This window comes from Ovis aries, chromosome 1 (assembly GCF_016772045.2).
Source record: "Ovis aries strain OAR_USU_Benz2616 breed Rambouillet chromosome 1, ARS-UI_Ramb_v3.0, whole genome shotgun sequence".
NCBI lineage: Eukaryota > Metazoa > Chordata > Mammalia > Artiodactyla > Bovidae > Ovis > Ovis aries.
This window is the reverse complement of record NC_056054.1, coordinates 74949976-74970460: the sequence shown is the minus strand read 5'-3', so window position 1 is coordinate 74970460 and position 20485 is coordinate 74949976. Positions and strand designations below refer to the sequence as shown.

General features: G+C 35.6%; 1 protein-coding gene across 6 annotated transcripts in view; it reads left to right on the top strand.

Annotated features, from left to right (window-relative positions):
- DPYD (dihydropyrimidine dehydrogenase) overlaps window positions 1-20485 on the top strand; it is a 930457-nt gene that overhangs the window by 211618 nt on the left and 698354 nt on the right. For all 6 annotated transcript variants that reach the window (XR_009599787.1, XR_009599789.1, XM_004002217.5 and 3 more), the window contains exon 4: window positions 4721-4808. Coding sequence is in view for 4 of the 6 variants with exons in the window: in XM_004002217.5 (XP_004002266.3) it covers window positions 4721-4808 (88 nt within the window). In the remaining 2 variants the exon portion in view is untranslated. The remainder of the gene's footprint in view (window positions 1-4720; window positions 4809-20485) is intronic.

Below are 20485 nucleotides of genomic sequence, written 5' to 3'. Positions count from 1 at the left end.
AAGCAGGTGTCTATTCTTAAATGTGTGAAAGATGAAATGCTGCTGCTTCTGTTACTCACTATAATGTTTCTGGTGTCATAATATAGAATAAAACTCTCCAGCCTCACTGATATTTGGGGAGAGGAATCATAGCTCTCTTTCCCTAGAGAAAGATACTGGATAAATATATCTTTAATAGTTTTGTCCCCTAAATAGTGGTACTAAATTTTTCATACATTTTTTATGGTGATGTTGAATCATGAAGGATTAACGTTATTAAAGATTCTATATTTTGCTTTTTAATGAAATCTATTGTCATGTTCTCTATTAAATATGAAAATGAAAGAAGTTCATCACTAGGAAAAAATCTAAGATGTTTTATTGCTTTAAAATAACTTAATATACTCCTTATAAATGTAATTATTTGGGGATTAAAAATATTACATGAATGTTTATCTGAATTAACTTTTGCCTCTTACAATGCATTTCAAAATAAACGGCACTATAAAAGGATAACTTTGAAACATAAAAGGGGAATTAAATGACTGAAGATAAAAACAAGCATAATTTAAATGTTAACTTCTAACAAAAAATTTATGTAGAAATGTGGTTTACAATAATTGTTGACATATTCCCCTAAGTACTGTGTCTGTGGTTTTTCATGGTATCAATCATTTAAAGCAATTTAGGTAATACCATTCTGCCATGCATTTCTGCTATTTTATTTACACCATTTGCCTACATCAGTGGAATGCAGTACCTTTCTGATTTGGTACAGTAAATGCACTCTGTAATATCTATTATGGCTTGGTCAAAGGATAATTTATTGTCAAATAGAAAAATAGGTCAACACTAATGTCACTTGATGATCAACCCCCCCAAGTTTAATAAAACATCTCACCAGTATGCATTCCACTGCAGTGGTTGATATTTTATTAGGACTACCTGGCTATAGCAGTAGTGTAATTACTGAGCTGTCAGAGTGATAAGTGGGATTAATGGCAGCCTGATGCACTTTAGTCTGCAGAGCGCTTAGAGAATTGCAAGATGGTATTATTATCAGAGTCTGCCCATTCTGGCATATTCATGGCACCAAAGAAAAAAAGAATGCTACAATTCAGGTTTGCGTTGCCCTGCCTCATTAACATCTGACATTTCCAACAGCTGTTATTTGTGAACTAGCTCAATAATAAAAGGAGAGTTATTTGGTAAAGAGGCTTAATAACCACAACTAAAAATCCTTACGTTGTCAGTGCTGTTAAGTGAATCTGTTTATGTTAAATTTAAGATTTATCTGGAAGAACAGAAAAATACACTTTGCATTAATTTGGCTCATTCATACCTGCTGACATTATAACTTTATTTTTTAATTGCCTTTTATTTAAGTTGGGTGTTAGAAAAAAGAAAAGCCAAAAACTTGTGCCTTATTAGGGAAAGCCAGAATCCTCTATCTGTCTGTCTGTCTGTCTATATCTTTATCATAAGTATTTTTGTTGTTTTGTTCTTGTGGAATTCCAGATATTTAAAAAACTGTCAAAATGACTTTTACAAGTCAGAAGATATTTATTATTGCATATTATTTTATAGCTTTTTATTTTAGCTTAGCTACTTTATTTTGCCTCATAATAGGATATCCTTTCAAACACTATTAATCTACAACATGTTTATCCATGTGAAGCTAACCTATATGTTATATTTCAGAATCGAGGACCAAATAAACCTTTTTCTTTTTTTAACTTCTTTTTAGATTGTTGTGCTACTGATCATAGCAAGAATTTCCAAGAAATTCTTTTTAAACTCAGTGACAATGTTTTAGGGAAAAAAAAAAATCTTAAGTATTAGAAGATAAGAATTCAACTGAATGATAGCTGTGAGTCTAACAATGGCATTTAGAGAAATGATAGGGGAGAGGTTTAATGACTCCATTTCAGAGAGGACAATTGATTATGAAAAGCTTTCGGTCCTCATTGTGTAAAATTTAATTTAGAGAGAAGGCTAAGGGCACAAACCAGAGAAAAGAGATCAGATTTAAAAACAAGATATTAATTAGGCACTGAGAAATTGGTCCCGACAATGAAGAGGACTCTCTGATTGACAAAAGAATGACAAGGAGACTGGTATTGTTTTCTCAAAGGAAATGAACCAACGTCTTTACACGTGGAAGTGGATAGAAAATGAGCTCGCTCGTCACCTTTGTCACTGAGCAACGTGGGACTCATTCTGAGGGAGATTCTCAGAGAACTCTCGTCTTCTGACAAATGTGACAATGATGTATCTTAAATTTTAGGTTACCAGCCTAATTCCTCTCTATTCTTACTCTCACTTTATGCCAGACCTGACTGCATTAGTCTACCTGCCCTGTCATGTTCTTTTCTCTCTAGTCCTTGGCACATACTGTTTTTATGTTTTGGTCATTTTCTCGAGTGATCTTCTGCTCAAAGTCCCACCCTCCTTCACTCGCCTAATGCCCTTTCATTCTTCAAGCATCCCTTTATGTATTATTTCTCCCAATAAGCTTTGCCTGACCTCTCCCTCCTGGACTGCTGTTCCTCTTCTATGGTCTATTAGCTTGCTGTTTCTACCCAAATTCACACTGACCACATTGACACTACAAATGCCTTTTATATGTTTGAACTTCCTCCAAACTGCATGGTCCGTGAGAGCAGGGCCATGGTTGTCCTTTTCATCATTTTTATAACCTCATATCCCAGGTTCTAACATGTAACAAGAGTTCATTAAATATTTATCAAATGAATACACAAAAAGTATAAGAATGTAGAAATTAAAGACTATCCTAGCCAGTGGTTGCAGTCCTAAAGTAGTAATTATAGAATTGTGATTCTCACTGTGTGGCTCCAATCATGTTTATCAGAATCACCACAAAGGGCAGTCATTTCAAGTGGCAGCAAAATGCAGATTCCCAGGACATTAACTAGAATCCGCCTGCCAATGTAGGAGACGTGGAATCAATCTCTGAACTAGGAAGATCCCCTGGAGAAGGAAATGGCAACCCACTCCAGTATTCTTGTCTAGAGAACCCTGTGGACATAGGAGCCTGGCAGGCTACAGTCCATGGGGTTGCAAAGAGTCAGAAACAACTGAGCGACTAAATAACGAGGGCCAATAGCTCAAACTCAAGAGGGGCTTCTCTGTGGAAATTATGACATTTATCAGGCTTCCCAAGTGGTTCTTAGGCACATTAAAGTCTGAATATGTCTCTGGTTGTTTCTCCAGGAAGCAAATTCTGATATGAAATTAGTATTACTATTGCTAAGTCACTTCAGTCATGTTCGACTCTGTGCGACCCTATAGATGGCAGCCCACCAGGCTCCCCCATTCCTGGGATTCTCCAGGCAAGAACACTGGAGTAGGTTACCATTTCCTTCTCCAGTGCATTAAAGCGAAAGGTGAAAGTGAAGTCACTCAGTCATGTCCGACTTAGCGACCCCACGGACTGTAGCCCACCAGGCTCCTCCATCCATGGGATTTTCCAGGCAAGAGTACTGGAGTGGGGTGCCATTGCCTTCTCCAGATGAAATTAATATATGGAAAGTTTATTAGAAGATATACATTGTCTGACTCTTTGCAACCCCAGAGACTGTAGCCTACCAGGCTCCTCTGTCCATGGGATTTTCCAGGCAATAGTACTGGAGTGGATTGCCATTTCCTTCTCCAGGGGATCTTCCCAACCCAGGGCTCGAACCCAGGTCTCCCGCATTGTAGACAGTCGCTTTACCATCTGAGCCACCAGGGAAGTCCATATATCTGTATAAGAGTGATGTAATCAAGATTGGACAAACATAGCCACAGTAAAGGCTGCAGTGCATCCCTGAAGGCTTGTTCCCCAAGTAGGGGCAAGGAGAATGGGTCTTTACTTACTACCAGTGACCTGTTATTGGAAACTCGCTGCTCCTGGGAAGGTGGCATGACCTTGGTTCAGCCTGTTTTCTTTACCTGAGAGCGCAGCAGCTGGGAGAATAAATGTTTCAGTCTGGAAGGCAGGGAATCTGGTCTATGCATTGCAGTATCTACTACAAAGCCCAATTGCTGTGTATATAGTGTGTATGTTAAAGAAAAAAAAATGGAGAAAGGGTAGGATGATCAGAGAGGAAGAAGGAGTCAGGGAAGAGAGGTGGGAGGATAAGTGGAAGGGATAAAGAGAGGAAGAAAGGAATTTACAAGTGGTAAAAGGAGATCTTTTTCTTTCCATTTGTGTAATAACTACTGTCTAAAAGACATACAAAACTGTCATCATAAAAGATTCTATTCTCAGGACCTCCCTGGTGGTCCAGTAGTCAAAACAATGTGCTCCCACAGTATGGGACACAGGTTAGACCCCAGATCAGGGAACTAAGATCCTGCAGTATGTAAATAAACAAAGAGCAACTATAAAAAGACTCTATTCTCTAAGCATTATCAGTGCAATGAGAGATCCAGAAAATACTGATTTAGTAAACGGATGAATCATGTATCTTAAGTAAATATGATCTTCTTAAACTCTAGGAGGAACACCAAGGGAAAGGGTAGCTATTTACCTGAATGGTGCTATATTATACACCTTAGGATGTGTGCAAAAAGTGAAACACAAGTACTCTTTGTTTATTGCTTAAACACTTTTTGTTCCTAAAAATAATATAGTTTTATTTGTTCTTACCAGATACTAACTTTGAATGTGTTTATGGTAGAGAATATATAGAATGTTACTTGACAGTTTCTTTAATTCAGTTATTTTATTCCCTAGATGCCTGAAATGTGCAGATGCCCCCTGTCAGAAGAGCTGTCCAACAAATCTAGATATCAAATCGTTCATCACGAGTATCTCAAACAAGGTAAATTTGGATTTAGCTCTGCAAATGAAAATTAATAGCAGCCTTTGATCTTGTTCTCTATTATTACCATGATTAAAGCATAAAGCTTGTCTTAATAAATTAAGTTAAAGTATTAAAAGTATGATTTCTGTAGGCATGTGAGAATGTGGCACATTTTATTAATTAGTCTCATCCTAGTTGTGATAATGATTATTGTGAAATCCGTATTCATTGTTTATTATCTTAAAAATTAGTTTGTGGTGAATTGAATCATTTTTTAATACAAAGCATTCACTGAATAGATTGATTCTAGCTTAAGCATGCTAAATGCTTACAGATAGGAACTGTCTTTGACTATCAAAACACATTTCAAGTTTGATATCTTTGTTTTAAAATGTACTTTAATATTAACTCTGGGGCCCTGAAACAAATCAAAGGAAGTTGTCTAAGACTTGGAATAATTCATAGAGACTGATAGCATTTTAACCAAAACCCCTACAACAACTAAAAAATAGAAAACAGACTTTTATGGGCATTAGTAGAAAAAGAGGAATTTTGATCTTTATGTTGTTTTTTAAATCAATGTAAGGCTAAGCCCAGTTTTTAGTAAACAAGAGAATGGTTGATTGATTAAATGATGAATAGTATCTTTTATTTGTGAAAGAAGCATTATGAACTCTTAGCCAAGGATCCTATCCTTTAACTACTGATCAAAAACTGAAGGCATCTTCCCGTAAGGATGTAGAGATTGCTTCTTTTCACAGGATTTAGTACTTATTTGCTAAAATGCTGCTAAAATCCAGTGAGTGCCCCTTTAACTAACTGGTACCGTTTTACATATAAAGATTATTTCTCAGTATGTCAGTGATTTAAAAATGTAAAGTAAAATAAAGTAAAAATAAAAAAATAAAAACAAACAAAAGAAACAAAAAACAAAATACAGAAAATATTAAAAAAAAGTTAGGTTTATGATTTCAAAAGAATTAGAGGTTATTACTTAGATATAGGATGTGGTATTAATCTACATGGTCAGATATGAAGTCCAGGTTGAATTTTTGCATTGAACCTCTGTGAACCCAAGGAAAATGACTTATCTCTTCACTTTCATTTATGAAAGAAGAATAGCATCTGTCTTACAGGATGGTGCTGTGAACTGAATAATATTTTCATGTGAAAATCTCTGATATGGCAATTATTCAACAAATATTTTATTGATGTGGAATTATTATTATTTTTTCTATTCATTCGATATGTTAGATACTATACAAGTGATTACTATTTTTGTTTCTGGTATTACTTATTGAGCATCTACTATCTACCAAACTCAGTGACAGATACTGGGTGAAAAGGATCCCTGCTATGACCTTGCCTTCTGAAAATTATAACTCTGAGCAAAACCATACACATTAAAAAAAAAACAAACACAAAAACCTACTGATAATTCAATGTGATTAGTGCTGAAACCATTCAGTTTAAGAAGATTATTCAGCATATGAAAAAGCAAGAATGTGGGCTATACATGGCATGTGTAGGGAAATATAATAAATTCAGTGTGGCTAGAATGGAGCCTTGATTACATAAAGAAGAGTGATGGGAAAGAGACAAGGCAGTTAGATTGATTTTATTTATTTATTTATTCTTAGATTGATTTTAAGTTGTGAAAATGTTTGAATTCTATGCTCAATATTTGAGACAATTCTGTATATAGTAGGAAATCACTAACGCTCTGTATTTGTTTTGTAATTAAGAAGATAAAATCTGAAAAGAGATCTCATTTATTAAATGAAATATCATAAACATTTATCATCACAGAATCTCTGACTTATATATGAAAATAAATAATTTATGTGAAGCATGTATATGAAATCTCATGAGAAAAAGAATAAAATAAAATGTTCAAGATTTGAAGTAGAAAGAGTTTTGGCTAAAATTATATCTTAGGTTGCACTCCTGGCTTTAAGCATCAGGCAATAGAATTGTGATCCATGCTAGCTAAATTTTCCCTAGAGAATCTATAATTTAGTAGCGCTTTTTGTTCTAATTAGTGTATAGCATAATCATTCAGGCTATACAAAATTTTATATGAAAAAAGAAAATGAGAATAATGGTATTCTTTGAAAAACTTATAAAATGTCTAAGTAAGATCAGAATCATCTCTATTTTAGGATCATGTTGTTTCATTAGTTTGTTCATATTTCTTACTACCTGATGAAGCATTGCACTTTGGTATTTATTTAAATAAATTTCCATATGAAGAGAAGATATTTGGGGGTATTTAATTGAAAATGTAATCTTATGCCAGACATTTAAGGAACTCTATTGTAAGTAGTATTTTGTTGAAGAATCATTGTAGCAATCATAAAAGGTACGAGATTCTTGTACTTTAAAGCCTGCAGCTTTTAAGATATTTACCAGGTGTACGATGTAGGCTGTCCCACATTGCTCTACCAGTGGACCTCAACTCAGGAGGGGGGTTCTTTCCAGGTTGAGAGGGTAATTGAATCATCAGACTCAATGAGCCTTGAGCCTTTTTGAGAAAATCATGTCACTTGGATTGTATTGTGTTAGGTTTCTGTGATTCAGTGGAGTTTAGACCAATACTTCCATTCTTTATTTTTTTACAAACTGGATTACAGCTCTAGTTTCTAAAGGTACACTCAGTTCTATTGTACCTCCTTGGTCAGTTTTTCTCTGTTTCATGCAGGTTGTTCTTTGCAATTGTATCTCTCAATGGAAAGCACGCATTTCAGATTCATCAAACTGTAAACAAGGGTTATATTTTTGGATAGTTTTCTTTTGGAAAAAAAAACCCCACTACATTATGTAAGAATTCATAAGGTCAGCCTATAAAGGTAGTGAAAAACTGACTTAAAATATTTTTTCCTTAGTTACACAATCCTTTCTTTTCTAATAAAAAATATTAATTTTCTTTTTCAAAATTTTACATTAAGTTGTAAAGCAATGGCTTCTCCACAGACTTGTATATTTTACAGAATCTGTATACATTTTGTATACAATCTGTATAGATTTTACAGACTCTATATAGATTTAGTGGCTTTTATAGCTAGATAAATACATTTAATTATATACATTAGAAAAAAAACTGACTCAGTGTCACATAAAAGGCTCTTATCATAGATTCCTATTGAAAGTAACTAGAAATCAGAGAAGCAGCACAATTTAACCAGCATTATTTATTGATAAATATTATTGATGACAATAGTTTTATTAAAAATGTTTTCTTGATATATGTGTGTATATATGCACATGCGTGCACAGATATTATAAAGCAGAATTGCAATCAACAGATTTAGTCCATCCTACTTTAGGGTTTGCTTTTCAGTTTCAACGGCCACGTGGTTTATGCCATTATCAAATAAAATACTGATCATTTTCAGAATAATTTTCTAAAATCATAGCTTTAATTATACTGTACCCTTGTTCAAAAAGCTTCAGTGGCTTGCCATTGCCTATACAGTAAAGCCAATTAGGTACCCCTCGTTTTTATGACAGAGAAGTAAGTAAATGAAAAAAGTATTAGGAAGTCCATAATTTACTAATCAGTAATTTTAAAAAATGAATATTTTAGATATGTAAAACAAAATTTGATAATTGAGATTTCAGGTTTCCATTGATACCCAAGGCTAGTTCCCACACTTTTATTGTCAGATGGTACTTGGAGCACCTCTGTGCACCCCAAGAAGACTGACAGAAACTTACCTACCTGCTGTAAGATGGTGTTCAAGGGAACAGCTTTTAAAAACTTTAGGTAATGCTCCTAGAGAACTAACAAGTCATTATCCTTCAGAGTTCAATCTGCCATTTGGTTTACATAAATAGTTCTGAACTTGTGTGTCAGTTCCCCTTACAGTCATGATGCCAATTTTTAAATAATGTAAAATATGTAATTTTTCCTAAATTTTACAACAGCTAAATATTATGGGTCTGTGTCATTCCAGGGCCCAATCTGAGTGGGTCTTGTGGCATAGACTAAGGTACTGCAATTCTAATGAGCTCTTCCTTGTCTAATTAACATTGACTTTAGGCTCTACTACAAAGCCACAGTCATCAAGACAGTATGGTACTGGCACAAAGACAGAAATATAGATCAATGGAACAAAATAGAAAGCCCAGAGATAAATCCACACACATATGGACACCTTATCTTTGACAAAGGAGGCAAGAATATACAATGGAGTAAAGACAATCTCTTTAACAAGTGGTGCTGGGAAAACTGGTCAACCACTTGTAAAAGACTGAAACTGGATCACTTTCTAACACCACACACAAAAATAAACTCAAAATGGATTAAAGATCTAAATGTAAGACCAGAAACTATAAAACTCCTAGAGGAGAACATAGGCAAAACACTCTCAGACATAAATCACAGCAGGATCCTCTATGATCCACCTCCCAGAATTCTGGAAATAAAAGCAAAAATAAACAAATGGGATCTAATTAAAATTAAAAGCTTCTGCACAACAAAGGAAACTATAAGCAAGGTGAAAAGACAGCCTTCTGAATGGGAGAAAATAATAGCAAATGAAGCAACTGACAAACAACTAATCTCAAAAATATACAAGCAACTTCTGCAGCTCAATTCCAGAAAAATAAACGACCCAATCAAAAAATGGGCCAAAGAACTAAATAGGCATTTCTCCAGAGAAGACATACGGATGGCTAACAAACACATGAAAAGATGCTCAACATCACTCATTATTAGAGAAATGCAAATCAAGACCACAATGAGGTACCATTTCACACCAGTCAGAATGGCTGCGACCCAAATGTCTGCAAGCAATAAATGCTGGAGAGGGTGTGGAGAAAAGGGAACCCTCCTACACTGTTGGTGGGAATGCAAACTAGTACAGCCACTATGGAAAACAGTGTGGAGATTCCTTAAAAAATTGCAAATAGAACTGCCTTATGACCCAGCAATCCCACCGCTGGGCATACACACGGAGGAAACCAGAATGGAAAGAGACACATGTACCCCAATGTTCATCGCAGCACTGTTTATAATAGCCAGGACATGGAAACAACCTAGATGTCCATCAGCAGATAAATGGATAAGAAATCTGTGGTACATATACACAATGGAGTATTACTCAGCTATTAAAAAGAATACATTTGAATCAGTTCTAATGAGATGGATGAAACTGGAGCCAATTATACAGAGGGAAGTAAGCCAGAAAGAAAAACACCAATACAGTATACTAACACATATATATGGAATCTAGAAAGATGGTAATGATGACCCTGTATGCAAGACAGCAAAAGAGACACAGATGTGTAGAGCGGACTTTTGGACTGTGAGGGAGAGGGAGAGGGTGGGATGATTTGGGAAAATGGCATTGAAACATGTATACTATCATGTAAGAAACAAATCGCCAGTCTACGTATGATGCAGGATGCAGGATGCTTGCGGCTGGTACACAGAGATGATCCGGAGGGATGATGTGGGGTGGGAGGTGGGAGGGGGTTCACGTTTGGGAACTCTTGTACACCCATGGCGGATTCATGTCAATGTATGCTAAAACCAATACAGTATTGTAAAGTAAAATAAAGTAAAAATAAAAATTAAAAAAATAAAAACAATTGGACTATAAAAAAATACTTTCTTTTTAAAACTTGATCAATAAAATTATATGCTTTATTATTGTATCTTAATTACTATATTACTTATTAATAGAGTTCTGGAATAGTTTTATTCAAATTGTTGGCAGTTTTCTTCAGTATTTTTCCCCCTTGTTGAGATTTCCATGAAAAAGCAGTTTATTTGTGCTTAGAATAAATATCAGTTCTTTAAATCCTTTTTGGTAAGGATATGCTGTTAACCAACTTTTTGTTTCTGAAAATGTTCATACATTTCTTAACTCTCATAAAATACTTTGTGCATAGAGTAGAGGATTTGCAGTTATTTTTTACACCTCTCAGAGAGTATCACTTTAGTGTCTGATGTCATGCATGCTATTTGAATGTCACCAGCATTCTAGTTATTGCTCACTTCAGAATAATGTCTGGAGAGTGGCTGATTTAAAGACCTTTTAACCTTTAGTGTTCAACAGTGTTACAGTTATTTATATCAATATGGATTTCTTTTATTTATTTTGCTTTGTTTTCATTATGACTCAAATCTGTGGATTGATATTTTTCATCATTTGGGGGCCTGTTTCATTGTCTTTGCTTCATTTTCTGGAGTTCTCATTAGATATATGTTAAATATTCTTATTTTATTGTCTATGACTCAACTTATTCTTTGAATTTTCATTTCTTTGTTTTTTGGAGGTTATATTTTAAATCATTTCCTTAAATTCTACTTTCTAATTTACTAAAACCTTCTTCACCAGTTTCAAATATGTTCTTAAAATTGTCTGCTAAGTTTTGAGTTACAATTTTCTCTTTCATTTCTAGGAGTTCTTTTTCACATTTAAAAAGCCTATTAGCTTTTTATTTACTTTTCAAGTCTACCTATAATTTCTTAAAGCAGATGAAATTACTTATTTTTATATTCTTGAGAATCCCATGTCCAAAATATTTGTGCACATGATTATATTGCTTATGATGTCTAGTGGGTCCAGACATAGTGTTTTGTTTAGGTTTGTTTTTAATTTTTTAAATTATTATTATTATTTTTTTCCTTTTGGAGGCTAATTACTTTATAGTATTGTGATGGTTTTTGCCATACATCGACATGAATCAGCCATGGGTGTACATGTGTCCTCCCATTCTGAATCCCCCTCCACCTCCCTCCCCACCCCATCTGTCTGGCTTGTCCCAGAGCACCAGCTTTGAGTGCCCTGCTTCATGCATGGAACTTGCACTGGTCATCTATTTTACACATGGTAATATACATATTTCAATGCTTGTCTTTATTGCAGTCCTTGTAAAATTTTCACAGATAAAGCCTCAAAGAAAATGAGCAACCATAGTTTAAAAAATAAATCCTGTAATAAAGATGTTTATTTAGAAAAGGAATCTATATTTGCTGTGTTGTCAAAGACCCTGAAAATTAAAGGCTTTTTTAAACCTGGTTTAGCAAATGGCTTTAAGGTTGTTCCACTTATTTCTTTGCTTACATCTTATCATTTTCTGTCCCTGAACATGAAAGTTCATGGATGCATTCACAATACTTAAAAAATATATTTTACCTATAATTTAAACTTTATAAATTAGAAGAGTCATAGTAGGTAACTACTTCTCAATACATGTGAAAAAGTGCCTATAAATATTTAAGATCTAATGGGTAGTCTAGAATGATTGAAACCTACATTTTTATTGGTAAATTCTGGGATGGTAATCAAGAAGGCATATCGAAGAAATAGACTGTTGAAAAATAAGGCGAAAAGATTTGCCATGTCAGATACTGAAACTCACTGCACATCCACTGTAGTCAGTATAGAATTGGTACAGGAACACACATTTCTGAAACACATGAAAGTCTGTAAATGAAACCAAGTAAATAAGAGAACACAATATATAATGAAGAGAATATTTTAATTCAGTGGAAAATGATGACTTCTTTGAACAGTGGTCCTGGCATAATTTTGTGTTTACCTTTAGAACACTTCATCAGGCCATCTAAGATACATTTTAGGTGTACTGAACTTTTAAATATAAAAAGGAAAAGGTTTAAGGGTAATTTTCAATCTGTGAGCTATGTGAGAAAAAAATTTACTACACACATTTAAAAATGTATTTTAAAATAAAATCAAACCAAACTTGAAACCGAGTGAACATTTTTGTTGTTGTTGTTGTTCTGCATGTTTAGGCTAAGTGGTAACTTCTGTTAAATCAGAGTTCCTAAAAATTTAAATGAGAAAAATAACCCAACCTTGCATAGGCAGTGTTCTCATAAGCATTAAAAAAGAGGTCACGCAAATGATTAATGGCCATACTAGAGATGTCGTACTTCCATATTAGCCAGAAATATGTAAATAAAAGGGTGATGCCAGTTTTCTCTCATCATATTTTTAAAGTTAAAAAGTTAAAAGCCTCCTTTGCTATCTAACAGAAAGGTAGCAAGAAATCTCATACAGTAGTAATATATTTGAAAATTTCAAATATTTATACAGTTGTACTAGCAATGCAATGGCACCCCACTCCAGTATTTTTGCCTGGAAAATCCCATGGGCAGAGGAGCCTGGTAGGCTGCAGTCCATGGGGTCACAAAGAGTCAGACATGACTGAACGACTTCACTTTCACTTTTCACTTTCATGCATTGGAGAAGGAAATGGCAACCCACTCCAGTGTTCTTGCCTGGAGAATCCCAGGGGCAGGGGAGCCTGGTGGGCTGCTGTCTCTGGGGTCGCACAGAGTCGGACATGGCTGAAGCGACTTAGCAGCAGCAGCAGCAGCAATGCTTTGATACCTGTTCTTCCTAGAGAAATAAAAGTACAACCATATAATGGTATATGTACAGTAGTATTTATTACAGCAATCATAGCATGGTTTGAAGTAGCAAAAACTTGAGACAACAATAATGCCCAACCTTAAGAAAAGTGTTCAAGCTGTTAACCTGTTTTTATATTATGGAATGTTACGTGGCTCTGCATTATTATTATATTTGTTAATCTAAAAGGATATTCCTATTAAATGAAGAAAGTGAGTTGCAGTATAAATAGCATAATACTATCTTTAAAAAATTCTAATTTATATATAAGCTAAACATGGCATAGAAGGACTTAAACTTTAGATTCCTCAGTTGATTGAGGTTGAGTAAAGCGGTTATTAACATTTTTGCTAAAAATGGCCATATTATTTTACATCCTCAGTAAGGATGTATACTTTTAATAAAAATAATAGATTAAAATTCTATAGTAAAATAAGTAAAGCTAATGGGTTACAGAATAACATGTATAGACCTTACTCTTAGTTTTTATTTTGGTACAAAAAAATGAGAAAAATATTCAGCTTTTTTTTCCCTAAATGACTAATAGTTCCAAATCTGTTTATTGAAAAATATGTTTTCCCTCTATTCTGAAATACCACATCTATCATATACTTAATTCTATATTTATGTAGGTCTATTTCACACTCTTTATTTGTCCTGTCAATCTGTATATCTTTGACAGAACCAAGATATTTTATACTATGCTGTGTAATATATCTTACCATTGATAAAGGCTATTCCCCGAAAGTATATTTATTTTCAGAATATCCGACTTTTCTCAACATGTAAAACTAGTTTCATGAAATGAAAAGAAGCTCTACAGAGTAATTATTGAATGCTGTGTCTGGACTATGCATGCATGTTAAGTCGCTTCTGTTGTGTCCGACTCTTTGTGACCCCATGGACTATAGCCTGCTAGCCTCCTCTGTCCATGGAATTCTCCAGGTAGGAATACTGGAGTGGGTTGCTATGCCCTCCTGCAGGGGATCTTCCCCACACAGGGGTTGAATCCACGTTTCTTGCCTCAGCAGGTGATTTCCTGCATCATCAGGCAGGTTCTTTACAACTAGCTCCACCTAGGAAACCCTGTGTCTAGATTGTGGTAACGTATTAATTTAAATTTAGTAATGCAAATTTATGCTTATGTTACCTCATACACTTATCAGCTGGTAACATTAACTCAATTTTCTAGAATTCAGCCTTGAATTTTAATATGTAACTTCTCAGTTTTGAGACCAGCAAATTGTAAATTTACTAAGTGCTAAAATTACCAATGGCTGTAATATTTTCAAAATGTCCCCTCTTTTCTAATGTGCTGGCGGAAAAGAGAGATGGATATTACATTGTTCGTGCTGTGCTTAGTCTCTCAGTTGTGTCAGACTCTTTGCCACCCCATGGACTGTAGGCCGCCAAGGTCCTCTGTCCATGGGGATTCTCCAGGCAAGAATACTGGAGTGGGTTGCCCATTTGTTTCTCCAGGGGATCTGCCCTACCCAGGGATTGAACCAAGGTCTCCAACATTGGAGGTACATTCTTGACCTATACAAATGGAATTTTAATCTGACTAACCATCTCATTATGTGGATAAATATGAAATCCAAAAAGGTTAAATGGTTTATCCCAGATCACATAACCACTCGATAGTGTTACAGTATTTTCCTGAATTCTTGTCCAATGTACTTTCCTTTGCATCATACTGCACTATTTATATGAAAAAAGTATGTAAAAGTCACTATTAAAATATGAACTGCTAAATAAGTAACATATTTTCTATCATGACACTTTTCTAAGTACCCAGTTAAGTTCAGTTCAGTCTCTCAGTTGTGTCTGACTCTTTACAACCCTGTGAACCACAGCACGCCAGGCCTCCCTGTCCATCACCAATTCCCGGAGTTCACCCAAACTCATGTCCATTGAGTTGGTGATGCCATTCAACCATCTCATCCTCTGTAGTCCCCTTCTCCTCCTGCCTTCAATCTTTGCCAATATCAGGGTCTTTTCAATGAGTTAGCTCTTCGCATCAGGTGGCCGAACTATTAGAGTTTCAGCTTCAACATCAGTCCTTCCAATGAAAACCCAGGACTGATCTCCTTTAGGATGGACTGGTTGGATCTCCTTGCAGTCCAAGGGACTAACAAGAGTCTTCTCCAACACCACAGTTCAAAAGCATCAATTCTTCAGCACTCAGCTTTCTTCACAGTCCAACTCTCACATCCATACATAACTACTGGAAAAACCATAGCCTTGACTAGATGGACCTTTGTTGACAAAGTAATATCTCTGCTTCTTAATATGCTGTCTAGGTTGGTCATAACTTTCTTTCCAAGGAGTAAGCATCTTTTAATTTCATGACTGCAGTTACCATCTGCAGTGATTTTGGAGCCCAGAAAAAATAAAATCAGCCACTGTTTCCACTGTTTCCCCATCTATTCCCCATGAAGTGATGGGACTGGATGCCATGATGTTAGTTTTCTGAATGTTGAACTTTAAGCCAACTTTTTCACTCTCCTCTTTCACTTTCATCAAGAGGCTTTTTAGCTCCTCTTCACTTTCTGCCATAAGGGTGGTGTCATCTGCATATCTGAGGTTATTGATATTTCTCCCGGCAATCTTGATTCCACCTTGTGCTTCTTCCAGCCCAGCGTTCTCATGATGTACTCTGCATAGAAGTTAAATAAGCAGGGTGACAATATACAGCCTTGATGTACTCCTTTTCCTATTTGGAACCAGTCTGTTGTTCCATGTCCAGTTCTAACTGTTGCTTCCTGACCTGCGTATAGGTTTCTCAAGAGGCAGGTCAGGTTGTCTGGTATTCCCACCTCTTTCAGAATTTTCTACAGTTTATTGTGATCCACACAGTCAAAGGCTTTGGCATAGTCAAGAAAGCAGAAATAGATGTTTTTCTGGAACTCTCTTGCTTTTTGATGATCCAGCGAATGTTGGCAATTTAATCTCTGGTTCCTCTGCCTTTTCTAAAACCAGCTTGAAGTTCACAATTCATGCATTGCTGAAGCCTGGCTTCAAGAATTTTGATCATTACTTTACTAGCGTGTGAGATGAGTACAATTGTGCAGTAGTATGAGCATTCTTTGGCATTGCCTTTGTTTGGGCTTGGAATGAAAACTGACCTTTTCCAGTCCTGTGGCCACTGCTGAGTTTTCCAAATTTGCTGGCATATTGAGTACAGCACTTTCACAGCATCATCTTTCAGGATTTGAAACAGCTCAACTGGAATTCCATCACCTCCACTAGCTTTGTTCTTAATGATGCTTTCTAAGACCCACTTCACTTCCCAGGATGTCTGGCTCTAGGTGAGTGATCACACCATCGTGGTTATCTGGGTCATGAAGATCTTTTTTGTACAGTTCTTCTGTGTATTCTTGCCACCTCTTCTTAATATCTTCTGTTTCTCTTAGGTCCTTACCATTTCTGTCCTTTATTGAACCCATTTTTTGCATGAAATGTTCCCTTGGTATCTCTAATTTTCTTGAGGAGATCTCTAGTCTTTCCCATTCTATTGTTTCCCATTTTAAGTACTATTAAATCTTAAATAGTTGCAGAATATATAATACAATAAACTTTATCTTAAGGAAATTTGAGTTTCATCTTTAGACAACTATTTGATAAATTGAAGAATTTTAAGTAAATAATTGTAAACAAGTGAAAGTTGCTCAGTCGTGTCCAACTCTTTGCCACCCCGTGGGCTATACAGCCCATGGAATTCTCCAGGCCAGAATACTAGAGTGGGTTGCCTTTCCCTTCACCAGGGGATCTTCCCAACCCAGAAATCGAACCCAGGTCTCCTGCATTGCAGGTGGATTCTTTACCAGTGAGTCACAAGGGAAGCCCAGGAATAGTGGAGTGGGTAGGCTATCTCTTCTTCAGCAAATCTCCTGACCTGGGAATTGAACCAGTGTCTCCTGCTTTGCATCTGGATTCTTTACCAACTGAGCTATCATGGAAGCCCTAATTGTAAACAAAACTAATTATAATTTTGAAATTTGTATGGGCTTAAATTAATGCGCTTTGAATGGAGACTTTCTGAAAACTGTGTTTGTATCCTCTGTGCAGATTGTAGCTGACTGGTGGTTTTATGAGCAATATATAATAACACACTATGTTAGACAGCAAAACACCCAGTTGATTAAGAAATCTTATTTCTGTCTGTGAAGAGCAAACCTTCATAAAATAGTCTTACTTTATTTTGTCTGGATAAAAGATAATAGGAGTGCTAAATTGTAGTCTAGCTCTACTATCATAAGGAATAATTCTGTCTTAAGTTATTTTATATATACATATATACAATGATGTCCAGCAATAATTTCTGAATTTGTTTTTTTAAATCTTGTTTAAGGTAAGATTATTTGGAGTGAGGTAATTTGATCTCTTTTGTACCTTTCAGTTTTTTTTTCTTAATTTTGCCATTACTTATACTTGTTATTGAAAATATAAACTTATTTTTAAAACTTGGCCAATCATTTGATTGACTTGTATTTTTTGCCCTTCTTAATAACAAATGATTTTTAAAGGACAAAGACACAACAGAATTTCCAGTTTTCTCTTTGTAGCCAAATATTACCAGTATATTTAAATTATATCAAATGTGAAATAATTCTCAATAGTTTACCGAGTAGGCAGCAGCACATGTGATATAGTTTTGTTTTTAGTATAACGTCTTTCAGAAGAGGGAGATATATGAAGTGCACTAATACATCCAGATACTAATTTTCTATTTCTGATGTTGGGCAACAAATGCCCTTTTAATATAGAATTTGTGTTATATTTTTGTTCCAGTAAAAATAATCTGATTTAATCTATATTTCTGGTTACCTTTAAAAGGATGTACAGTTTAGTTGGGTTATAAAGAAAAAACATTCTCAGTGAATGATGAAATTTATAATATCAGATTAGAGAAAATCTTTTAACATTTTATATAGTAACCGAATAGGTGATTCTATCAATATTAATTTTACTTCTCCTTCAATAATTTATGAAATTAACTTTTTTTTGCTTGCAAGTTATGTAGTATTTATAAATGATAACTTCTAGATTTCAACTTTTGTGTATTTTTCTTAGCTTTAATGATCATTCTAACATTATGATCTTGACTCTACCATATATATTTCTATGTTGGCCTAGAAGTTTCTATGTAGAAAGGCATTCTATCTCCTTGAAGACAGTATATCATGAATTATTGTAACTTATAAGGGAGTCTTCCCAGGTGGTACTACTGGTTAAGAATCTGACTACCAGTGTAGGAGATGCAAGAGAAGTGGATTCGTCCCCTGGGTTGGGAAGATCCCCTAGAGCAGGAAGTGGCAACCACTCTAATGTTCTGGCCTGGAAAATTTCATGGACTGTGGAGCCTGGTGGGCTACAGTCCATGGGATTGCAAAGAGTTGGACATGACTGAGTGTCTTTCAATTCACCTGTCGGCTGTGTGACCTTAGGAAAATCACCTATCTTCTCTGAGCATCATTTTTCATTTCATATATGTGAAATCTGGCACTCTAAATGAAATAACCTTGTATTTGGTTCTTTATTTCTGTGTTTTGTGATATCTCTCTAAGAATAAAAAATTATACTTCTGTAAATTTCTTAGAAAATCTATTGCAAATTTCATGATTTTCTGTGGATAAAATGGGCATTTTATTATTCACAACAGATCATCACATTACTTTTTTTGTTGTTATTGTTCATTCACTGAGTCGTGTTGGACTCTTTGCGACCCCATGGACTGCAGCACTCCAGTCTCCTCTGCCTTCCACTGTCTCCTGAAGTTCACTCAAATTCATGCCCTTTGAGTTGGTGATGCTAATGATTTGAATTTTATAAGAGTGTTTGTTTTTGATATTAAAAGATAAATGCTAATCAATTAAGTTTCTAGTAGTAATTCTACTACTTGCTTAAAGAATATAGATTAGATATGGTCTCTGAACTTCAGAAAATTTAAAAAGCTAATAAAGACACATCAGAAAAATATACTGTTATCATAAATTTATATTAAAAAAATCAATGATCAAAAAAGTATAGTACAAACAGAGCATATTGTGGCATTATGTTTCTAGTTGGAAAATGGTGAAAAACATAGTTTTTTAAAGGAAATGTTATTTGAGCAATGGTAAAGCCTTTGACTGTGTGGATCACAATAAACTGTGGAAAATTCTGAAAGAGATGGGAATACCAGACCACCTAACCTGCCTCTTGAGAAATCTGTATGCAGGTCAGAAAGCAACAGTTAAAACTGGACACGGAACAACAGACTGGTTCCAAATAGGAAAAGGAGTCCATCAAGGCTGTATATTGTCACCCTGCTTATTTAACTTATATGCAGAGTACATCATGAGAAACGCTAGGCTGGAAGAAGCAGAAGCTGGAATCAAGATTGCCGGAAGAAATATCAATAACCTCAGGTATGCAGATGACACCACCCTTATGGCAGAAAGTGAAGAGGAGCTAAAAAGCCTCTTGATGAAAGTGAAAGAGGAGAGTGAAAAAGTTGGCTTAAAGTTCAACATTCAGAAAACGAAGATCATGGCATCTGGTCCCATCATTTCATGGGAAATAGATGGGGAAAGAGTGGAAACAGTGTCTGGCTTTATTTTTTTGGGCTCCAGAATCACTGCAGATGGTGACTGCAGCCATGAAATTAAAAGACGCTTACTCCTTGGAAAAAAGTTATGACCAACCTAGATAGCATATTCAAAAGCAGAGACATTACTTTGCCGACTAAGGTCCGCCTAGTCAAGGCTATGGTTTTTCCTGTGGTCACTTATGGATGTGAGAGTTGGACTGTGAAGAAGGCTGAGCGCCAAAGAATTGATGCTTTTGAACTGTGGTGTTGGAGAAGACTCTTGAGAGTCCCTTGGACTGCAAGGAGATCCAACCAGTCCATTCTGAAGGAGATCAACCATGGGATTTCTTTGGAAGGAATGATGCTGAAGCTGAAACTCCAGTACTTTGGTCACCTCATGCGAAGAATTGACTCATTGGAAAAGACTCTGATGCTGGGAGGGATTGGGGGTAGGAGGAGAAGGGGACGACCGAGGATGAGATGGCTGGATGGCATCACGAACTTGATGGACATGAGTCTGAGTGAACTCCAGGAGTTGGTGATGAACAGGGAGGCCTGGCATGCTGCGATTCATGGGGTCGCAAAGAGTCGGACACGACTGAGCGACGAACTGAACTTATACGGTATGAGCAGGATGGATATTGGTACGGATGAAAATTGTATTCCTTTTAACCAGAACAATCTACAGGCAAAAGCATTGCTTCTTCATGCATATCTAGTGCTCACCAAAG